The sequence below is a fragment of the Rattus norvegicus genome, chromosome 10 (genome assembly GCF_036323735.1).
Source record: "Rattus norvegicus strain BN/NHsdMcwi chromosome 10, GRCr8, whole genome shotgun sequence".
Lineage (NCBI taxonomy): Eukaryota > Metazoa > Chordata > Mammalia > Rodentia > Muridae > Rattus > Rattus norvegicus.
The window spans coordinates 72,408,102-72,418,602 of NC_086028.1; the positions used below are offsets into that span (position 1 = coordinate 72,408,102).

At 42.8% G+C, this 10,501-nt stretch overlaps 1 protein-coding gene across 4 annotated transcripts in view; it reads right to left on the minus strand.

Moving 5' to 3' along the window:
- The window catches only part of Prr11 (proline rich 11), a 44,517-nt gene that overhangs the window by 11,975 nt on the left and 22,041 nt on the right, over positions 1-10,501 (minus strand). For 2 of the 4 annotated variants that reach the window (XM_063269395.1, XM_039086373.2), the window contains 4 exons: positions 7,388-7,520; positions 4,500-4,650; positions 4,147-4,269; positions 682-945 (listed from right to left, as the gene is read on the minus strand). In XM_063269395.1, the coding sequence (XP_063125465.1) occupies positions 682-945; positions 4,147-4,269; positions 4,500-4,650; positions 7,388-7,515 (666 nt within the window). In that variant the 5' untranslated portion in view covers positions 7,516-7,520. Of the gene's footprint in view, positions 1-681; positions 946-4,146; positions 4,270-4,499; positions 4,651-7,387; positions 7,521-10,121; positions 10,413-10,501 lie in introns of those variants that run through there. The other 2 variants (XR_357799.5, NM_001108287.1) reach the window with 2 other exon arrangements.

The window sequence follows — 10,501 nt, forward strand, 5'->3', positions numbered from 1 at the left end:
GATCACAAGTTAGAGGTTAGAGGCTAGCCTGTGCTACTACATACTGAGTTCAAAGCCAGTCTGGGTTACATATCAAGATAATATTTCAGAGAACAAATGAACAACAGCAAAAACCTAAAATAAAACAAAGGAACAAGGTTTGGAGAGATGGCTTAGTGGTTAAGAGGACTGACTGCTCTTCCAGAGGTCTTGAGTTCAATTCCCGGTAACCACATGGTGGCTCACAACCATCTGTAATGGGATCTGATGCTCTCTTTTGGTGTGTCTGAAGACAGTGCACTCATATAAATAATAAATCTTAAAAAAAAAACAAAAGAAAAACCAAAGTAACAAGAACAAGAAAATTGAATAATTACATTGGTATGGTGACATATGCCCACAATGCCACCTACTCAAAGGCTAAAACAGGATTGCTTGAGCTTACCAGTTCAAGACCAACTTCAGCAATATAATGAGACTATAACTAAAAACAAAACAAAAAACCAAACCAAAACAAAAAGCAACAAAAACTTATAACTAAAATCAGAACTAAAACTGAACACTGTTACATAAGGATATAGAGTGAGAACTAAAGACAGCCTTTGTGTTTGTACTTAGCCTTTGGCCCAGCTTTCAAAGGCCACTTGGCTTTACTCCTGGGCTACACCCGAACCAAGACACACTGGTTTTAGTCTTTCTTACCTGAAGTGCTTTAGTGCTACCAGATTTTCTGAGCAGCAAAGGTGCTAGGGGTGGTGGAGGTGGAGGGAGAGGGGGAGGGGGAGGAGGAAGAGGAAGAAGAGGGGGAGGAGGGGGAGGATGGCTGGCTGGCTGTGGCAGTGTGGGAGGAAGTGCGGTTTGGGATTCCCCATGGGTCGTTGGAGCACAGGCAGGCACAGTTGTAAGTCTGTCACCCCCGCAGCACGTGTGGCAACAGCTCGAACGAGACGAGTGTTCCGAGATGCTCTGGAAGATACCATATTTGACAAATAGACAATAGATTAATTGGGTGATGCACAGTATTTTGTTTGTTTTTGTTTTTTCCTCTTTTTTCCTTTTTTCAGGCAGAGTTTCATACTGTAACTCAGGTTGGCCTTAAAAGCAAGACAAACTATTTCCTCAGCCTTGCTGGTGTTAGGATTACAGGGCTATAGATGACTCTGGACAATAACAACAAATTTACTCCAGTAAGGCTACTGTTTATTGAGCAATGGTGAAGGCCTGGCACTTACAAGCTTGCAGCTCTTGCAGAGGACTGGGTTTGGTTCCCAGAGCAAATGGGGCAGCTTACAACTGTCTACTCCGTTCCAAGAGATCTGATACCCTCTTCTGGCCATCTACCCATCCCAACCACACCCAGGCTGTGCTCTTTGTCAATCTTGTTTTCAGTTATGAGGAGCACACTCAGGGCCTTGTGCATTTCAGGATACTGGTGTACTAATGGACCAGAGCCATGCTCTAAGACGGTCTTCCCATGTAAGGAAATATAAGTATTTATATATGTGTATAGTAATTTATATGTATATAATAAAATATTGTGTAATATGTATTTTTAAAACATGTATTAATATAATATGCATATATTTTATATATGTAAGTGTGTATTATATATTAAATAATATGTTCTTATATATAAGGTTTTATATATATATATATATATGGTATATGGTATACACAGATACCATACATATGTGTGTATATACATATGTGTGTGTATCTCATAAGCATAATTCCACTGAGTTAATTACCTAGGTAGGTGATTGGCTATTTTGAGATGGGGATCTTCCTAATTAGCCAGCCTGGTCTCGAATTCCTAGGCTCAGGTAACTCACTTATTTCCGCTTCCTGAGCAGATGGGAACTATAGATACATGTCACTGTGCCCAACTCAAAAATATCACATTATATGCTTTAACTACACATGATGCATCCTATAGAATCCTAACACATCTCGTTCTAGGCCCCTATATTTAATTTATTCAATAGTATATTATTCTGTGGTGTTTTGTTTTTTTTGAGACAGCATCTCATTCTCTAGCTTATAGTGGCTCAGAACTCAAACCTCTGCCACGCCCTACCACACCTAACTAAGTGTTGGCACTGCGTGCCGGGGATGCTTGGTGTCCTGGCTTCTTTTGTGGCTCATTGCTGCGTGCTGAGGATTGAGCATCTGACATTTTAGGCAAACAGTCTGCCACTGAGCTACACTCCCAGGCTCATGAATGTTACATGTGCACACATTTGCACACTCATCATACTTCAGTATTTATTATTTGCAACTCCCCTTCCCTCACACTGGAGATTGAACTTGGAGTCCACATGCCAGGCAAATGCTTTACCATTAAATTGTACGCCCAGCTAAAAACATGTACTTTAAAGAATTACTTATTTATTTTACTTCTATGAGTGCACTGTTGCTGTCTTCACACGCAGCAGAAGAGGTATCGGATCCCATTACAGATGGTTGTGAGCCACCATGTGTTTTCTGGCAATTGAACTCAGGACCTCTGGAAGAGCAGTCAGGGCTCTTAACTGCCGAGCAATCTTTCCAGGCCTACAAATACTTTTTGTGAGACAGGGCTCATGTTTCACAGGCTACCTCAGCCTCCTTATGCTGCTGAAGACAGTCTTCATTTCCAATCCTTCAGCCTTTGCCTCCTAAGTGCTATCCTTCTAGGTCTTTACCACCATGGCTGCTTCTGTAGTACCAGGGCCTCCTGTGTGCTGACTCAGTACTGTACCAACTGAGCCTGTCCCTAGCCACTTCCTGCTTTGAAGAAAACAGAAAATGTTTTAAACAGATGATCATGGGGCTGGAGAGATGGCTCAGTGGTTAAGAGTACCGGCTGCTTTTCCAGAGGTCCTGAGTTCAATTCCCAGTAACCACATGGTGACTCACAACCATCTGTAATGGGATCTGATGCCCTCTTCTGGTGTGTCTGAAGACAGCTGCCATGTACTCAGTTACATAAAATAAATAAATATATACAAAAAAAGAGTGAGATGACCATTTTATGTTATATATACATACGTATGTGTGTCTGTCTGTCTGTTTGAATGTGCACCGTTGTGGGTGTAGGTGCCTGCAGAGGCCAGAAGAGGGCGTCTGATTCCCTGGTACTAGGGTTACAGGCAGTAATGAGATACCCAACATGGGTGCTGGGAACTAACCCTGGGTTCTCAGCAAGAGCAGCAAGTACTTACCCACTGAGCCATTTCCTTACCATAGCACATAAAGATTCTATTAGTTTATGCTCATCTCAATAATGTAAGAAAGCATCTATCGTCCCAAACCTTTTAGAGTTTTTTTGTTCTTTGGTCAATCTGATTAAGTTCAGTGTTGCCCAGTGAAATTCCTTTTATACTTCTATTTTATTTTATTTATAATCCCTTTTTAAACTTTCATTGTGTTTGTGTGGCCAAGACCATTACTTTTTCCTAATGTACATTTGAAAATCGATTTAAGTTTTAGTTATGTGGATGTGTGCATGTGTGCACTTATGAGTACAGACTCCTGTGGAGGAGGCCAGAGAGGCTGGATCCCTGGAAGCTGGAGTTACAAGTACTTGTAAGATTTCCATGATAGATGCTAGGAGCCAAGCCTGAGCCTGAGCAAGAGCAGTACACTCTCTTAACCTGGTAGCCATCTCTCCAATGTCCCCCGGACAGCTTTAACCTGGTAGCCATCTCTCCAATGTCCCCAGGACAATTTTAACCTGGTAGCCATCTCGCCAATGTCCCCAGGACAGTTTGAACCTGGTGGCCATCTCTCCGATGTCCCCAGGACAGTTTGAACCTGGTGGCCATCTCTCCAATGTCCCCAGGACAGTTTGAACCTGGTGGCCATCTCTCCGATGTCCCCAGGACAGTTTGAACCTGGTGGCCATCTCTCCAATGTCCCCAGGACAGTTTTAACCTGTTGGCCATCTCTCCAATGTCCCCAGGACAGTTTTAACCTGGTAGCCATCTCTCCAATGTCCCCAGAACAGTTTTAACCTGGTAGCCATCTCTCCGATGTCCCCAGGACAGCTTTGCTTCCCTCTATTGCAAAAGGAACTCGTTTCGCCTGATATTTGAGGTATTACCCAAATTCATACCCAGAGTATTTTACTGCTGCAATTGTCTTTCTAGATGAAATCTCTGGATTTGTTTGTTTGGCAATACCAACCTTCAAGTTTTCTTGGAGCTCGCACAATTCGCTTTTCAAAACACATAATTGTTGTTTAAGGCTGTGAAGTTCTCTGTGGTAGACTCGGGATGGGAAGATGGCATCTTTTAATACTTCTAAACTCTGAAATTTATAGATAAACAAGTGTGAGGCTCATGAGCAGCATGATAAAGCAAGTGGTGTCACATATGTCTTACGTAAGCAAAGACAAGTATAATCGCCCAAATGAATCTTATCTAAGTCTAGCCTCAGGAGTATATCAAGCCTAGGAACCATAAAAGAACACAAACACTAAATTTGGCAGAACAAAAACAGAAGCTATATTGCTGAGAACAGGTTTATGAACACGATACCTGGGCTACACGGGTCTGACAGCAACTGTATATGCACCATGCTCTATTTGTCCAAAGGTTTATTGCAGCTTTGAAGTTAGGGAGTCTTAAGTTCCAAGATGGTCTTAGCCAGTTTCTGCTTTGGGGAATATCTGCTGAAGAAGTAACCACTCTGTGGAAGAAACATCAAACAAAACAAATAAAAAAAATCATAGGTCTTGGCTGGGCATGGTAGCACACACTCAGAAAGCAGAGGCAGGAGGCTGGATATAAGTTTAAGGCAAGCTTGTTCTACATATTGAGTTCTAGGCCAGTCAAAACAATATTATAAGAGCCTGTCTCAAAAAAGAAAGGACACCCATGCTTCCAAGTCATAGTATAAAATCAGGCAGATCTCTGTGAGTTCTAGACCAGTCAAGGCTACAGAGTGTGACTCTGATCCCCAAAAACCCAAAAATATACCATCCCCCAACCACAACCTAGGTCAGAGTGACAACTTCTAATTAAGTAATTAGTAGGCTTTATTTTAAATTAATTAGTTTTGGGGCAGGGGAGTCTAAGGGTGTTTGCTAAGCACATGTTGTTACAGTGAGCTGTATCTCCTGTCACAAATAGCTTGTTTAGAATGTGACTCAGGACCAGGCTCTGAATGACTGATGGACTTCATTGCTTTTTTTTCTTTTTTTCTTTTTTTTTTTGAGACAGGATCTCACTATGTTGTTCTGACTGTCCTGGATGTGACTGTGTGTGGACCATGGTTGCCTTGTACTTACACCAATCCTCTCTCCTGTGTTTCCTGAGTGCTGGGATCACATGTGTGTGCTAAACATAGCCTTATTTATTTACTGTTAGATTAAGATAACTTATGTGTGTGTGTGCTGCATCTGTGAGTGTATGTCATGTGTGTGAGTGCCTGCAGAGGCCAGGGAAGAAGGTAAGAGGTATTCTGTAGCCAGAGTTGTGCACGGTTATGAGCTAGCTCACTCGAGCCCTGGCTATCCTGGATCTCACTTTGTAGACTAGGCTGGCCTTGAACTCAGAGATCCATCTGCCTTTGCCTCCTGAGTGCTGGGAGTAAAGTAAAGGCTTGTACTACTATCATCACCGTCGAGGGACATATTTTTATTTTTTGAGACTGGATCTCATGTGTTCTATGATGACCTTGTTAAACATGATATGGGATCATAGATGTGAGCTATGAAGCCTGACTTTATTTTTAATTTTTGTTCTTTGTGTGTGACACCCTGAGTTTAACCCCTGGCATACCAACAGTAAAATAAGCTGATGAGGTGGTCCGTGCCAGGCACCGAGAGGAGACATGGGAGGGGTTAAAGCAGGGTGATTTCTAAAAGCTCAAGGTCAGTCTGGAGTAGACAGTTCCAGGGTGGCCAAGACTGGAGCTAGAAAGACGCTGTCTCAAAGGAAACCAACAAAGTAAGAATCTATCCTTAAGAACAAAAGAAAGTGGGGTGGAAGCTGCAAGGATGGGTTCACAAAGCATGCTAGTAGGAACGCTAGTACCCCAATTCCTGGGGCTCAGCCTTCCTTTCTATGAGACATTCAACTTCCGAGTCTAAGAACAGATGGCCAACCTGACCAGAACTAAGGCTTCTGTTCAAGTTCTACACCCCTCTCTCCTTAGTTTCTACAATTACTCAAAAAAAAAAAAATTAACTCGAAAGGGAAAGTATGTACTTTGGATTTGAACACAACTCCTTCTGATTCTTACTTCATTTGAACACATTTTTTTTTTTTTTTTTTTTTTCGGAGCTGGGGACCGAACCCAGGGCCTTGGGCTTGCTAGGCAAGCGCTCTACCACTGAGTTAAATCCCCAGCCCCTTGAACACATTTTTAAAGAAAGGTGTGTGTGTGTGTGTGTGTGTGTGTGTGTGTGTGTGTGTGTGTGTCTGCGGATACTTGAGGAGCCCAGAAGAAGGTATCAGATCCCCTAGAGCTGGAGTTCCAGGTATTATGAGATGCCCTGCATGGGTGCTGGGACCTCAGAGTACCCTAGGCAAGAGCAGTCTGTGAACCACTGAGCCATCTCTGCGGCCCTCATTTGAACTCTTGTGCTATGTAAAATTCAGGATGTCTGGTTAAAAATTTAGCTTAGTTATTTTTGAGTCAGTTTCACATAGTTCACATAAGTTCTGAATTAGCTGTGTAAGTTGAGGATAACCTTGAATTCTTGATTATCTTCTCAACCTTAAGAATGCTAGGATTAACGGTATGCGCCACCAGTTGTCCAGCTTAAATACTCTGGGGTGTGTGTGTGTGTGTGTGTGGTGGGGAGAACGTGTGCGTGCACACGCTAGAGCATGTGTGCTGTGGTCAGAGGGCAATCTCAGGAGTTGTTTCTCCAGCATGTAGGTTCCAGGGATCAAACTCCACTATTTAGGCTTGGAGGCAAAGGACACCTTCTTGTTGACTCTAGACAGGATTTCCTTTGGCATCACCGTACACATCCCTCAGCTGGCCTAGCTGAGGTCTGCCTGAATTCCCTCCTGAGCACAGTGAAGACCTGTGCCCTCTTCTAATTTGCTTTACTTCATAGCCTAGATTGGCCTGGAACTCGCTATGTAGCCCAAGAAAGTCTTGAACTCCCAGCAATTCTGCCTCAACCTCCTGAGACCTTGAACTCTTGATCCCCCTACTTCTACTTCTGAACTGCTAGGCTTAGAACTGTGTTCTGGACCTGAGAAACCTCTTCCTGGGCTACAGAGAGCATGAACTACCATGCCCAGCAATACTTTTGTTATAGACACAGTTCAAAGGTCCCATGGGACATACATAAAATGAAAATGATTTATGCGGGGAGGTGAAATTCAAAGATGACTGCATGTTCTGTATTATCACTGGCCGACACGGATGAGCTCTAATCGTTTCTGTCTTCTCCATCACACCTTACCTTTCTGGTGTGGGTGGTGGAGGGGGAGGTGCCAATAACTTAGGCAGGACCCGAGAGGCTTCTTTCGTTTTACATAATCGTTTGGCTTTGGCTCTTAGCTTTCTTCTTCGCTGTTTGAACTTGGGCATGATTTCTGTAGAGAAAGTTTTGAAGTTGAAAAAAATGTATTTTATGTAGAGGGTGCTTTGCCTGCCTGTGTGTCCGGCTTCACACCCATGGCATGCCTGGTGCCTGAGGAGGCCAGAAGAGGCCTGCATATCCACTGGAGCTACAGATGGTTCTGAGCTGCCATGTGGGTGCTGGGATTTGAACCCAAGTCCTCTAGAAGAGCAGCCAGTGTTCCTAACCACAGAGGCATTTCTTTAGTCCCTGGAATGCATGTTTCCTTAAATAATAATGGATACATATAGAAAATGTATAAAACTTCAGTTATGCTATAGAAACTTTATATATCCCTGAATATATCGTCTTGGCTGGTTTAGGTTAATTTCAAGGTTTTTCCTTTCTCTCCAACTTTGGTTAAGAAATAAATTGTAAATAACATTTGAAATGTAAATAAGAAATACCCAATTTAATAAAGACAGAAAAAAAAAAAAGAAATAAATTGTAGTTGTGGGCATGGTGGTAGATACCTGCAATCCCAGCATTGGGGATTGGGATTTGAGGCAGAAGGACCACTGTGGGTGAAAGAACATCTTAAGAGACATGAGTGATCCTGTATCTAAGCATCCAAAAACCCAGGTACAGTGTACACACCTGGACATGTACTCACTACTTGGAAGGTGGAGACAGGTAGATCAGGACTTAAGGATAGCCCTAGGTACCTAATGAGTTCAAGGCCAGCCTGGGTATATGAGACCCTGTCTCATAAAACCGAACCAACCCCAAAACCAGAGAGAAAGTAACCAGTGTTCTACAAATCACTTCAAATGGAAGAAGATGTACACTGAGATTTAAAATGCCTCTGCAGAATCTTTTCCTTTGGCTTACATTGGCCCCTCACCTTGCTTTTGTGGTTTTATTCATGAAGCCAAGTGAATTTCTCTTTATTCCCTGCAAGCCCCTCTTCCCCAGTCGGAGACCAAACCCAGGTCTTTGTGTTTGTCTAGCAAGTGCTCTGTTACTGAGCTGACCCTCCTTCCTTTCTAAAAGTAATTGTGAGACAAGATCCTGTGCATCCCAGGGAGGCCTTCAGCCTTCCTATACAGCTGAGAATGACTCCGCCTCTACCTGATGGACTGCAGTATAGGACACGTCCCACTGGGTTTATGAAGGGCTGAAGGGCCAAGCCAAGGTTTTCTGCATGTTAGAAAACAGTTTACCAGGTGACAACAGTACTTAGCCCTTTGCTTTCCCTATCATAGAGAAAAATGGCTGTGGTGGATTATAGTATATTAAGATAGGTTTGTCATTCAGCAACATTTAATGAGCATCTACTAGGATAGGCAGATGTCAAGTGAGAGTGACCATTTATTAAATGACCCCTTAAGTGGGGACACATTCTTCTTTTCCTCTGCTAATCTTCAATCTCCTTAAAGGTTTTAATCCCTGACAGGGAAGATTTTAGTCCTAGTGTTATACAAAACTAAGCCGAGGGTTAGATTAGCTATCTGCCTACTATAATACAATAGAATATAAAAATGCAGGTCTGTACGTCTTCAGAGACCATGGCTTTTTCTAATAGACTGTGCGGCTACAGTAACTTTAACAGGCTTTATACAATTACCCAAAAAGAAAGATCTGTTTTAAGACAGGTATTTTGAAACACTTAATAGTATTTAAAATACTTATGTTTTATGTTTAAATATATTTCCTTATCTGAAGAAAAAAAAATGGTCTAGGTTAGTTTGATCTGAAGCCCCAAAAGGGCTTTTTCAGTTTTAGTTTGTTGTTTCACAAGCTCCTGTCTCAGAACGAAAATTAGTCTCTGCATGAGTTGACACTGCTGGTTCTTTAAGAACTCCATCAATTATATGGAAAGTTCTTTGGCCAGGGGCACGTCTAAAACTGAGGCAGCATCGGAAATGACAGTTGCTATTTCATCACCAACGTTCTAAAACACAGTTTTTACATCCTCCTCTAGTCAATTTAATTTCCATCACCAATTCAATTGGTTTACCTTGAATACAGGATCACTGCCATTTTATGTTGTGAAGCATTGCTCCCCCTTACTCCCCACCCCCCGACCCCACGCGGTCCTTTCCTATGTCTTTTTCTGAGTGACCACGGGTCCTTAGTCTTACCTGGCACACTACTAGACATACAGTAAAAAGGGTATACTTTTAAAATAGATGTCAGAAGTAACTTTGCATTATGGAACGTTGTAAAACTACCTGACATAAAATATTCCTCCACAAACTTAAATGTGCTGAAGAATGGCGGGGGAGAGCATCTGCTTAGATACATATTCTGATAGGAAATTTGGGTAGATCCCTATAGTTTGCATTCGTCACTAGAGACCAGAGAAGCCAATACCGCGCTAGTAGGCGGGCCCCCTTTGAGGAGCAAAAGGCATTACCTTCAAAACATATATTGCAGTGTTAAATAGAAATATGGCTCAGATGATGCCAGAGGAGTTCTTGTCCTGTCCCGAACCTTCCCTTTTCTGCTCCTTCTTCCCTCCCTGTCCAGCTCAAGACCCCACCTCCTTCAGACTTAAGAACCCAACCATCAACAGTCTGAGTAACGGAAGACGGGAGTAGGTAACAAAGAAAAAAAATCATCGTTGACTTACTAGTCTAAGAGCCTGGGGATTAGACGAAGTTCGGGCCTGAGCCTCTTCCACACCATAAAGAAAATTTCAAAATTAAATCTTTGCCGAGGAGCGACCAATCGTAGACGTGGTCTCTACAGGGTTCGTTGTCTTGAAAGGATCAAAGCACAGCTTGGACTACGATTGGCCAAGAGAGCATCACACCCTAGCCAATCCGAACTGAGGCGCTTCTTGTATGAATAAGGGAAGGCGGGCGAGAAGGGGCGGGGAAGCCGGAGAGAAAAGAAGGTGTGTCACGTCGCCTAGGCCGACCGTGGAAGCTTCTATGTCATTGGCTGCTGCTGCTTCTGAGTGCACCAATCACAAACTCTTTTCCAAGTATGAACTTGAAAGTAAGGAAC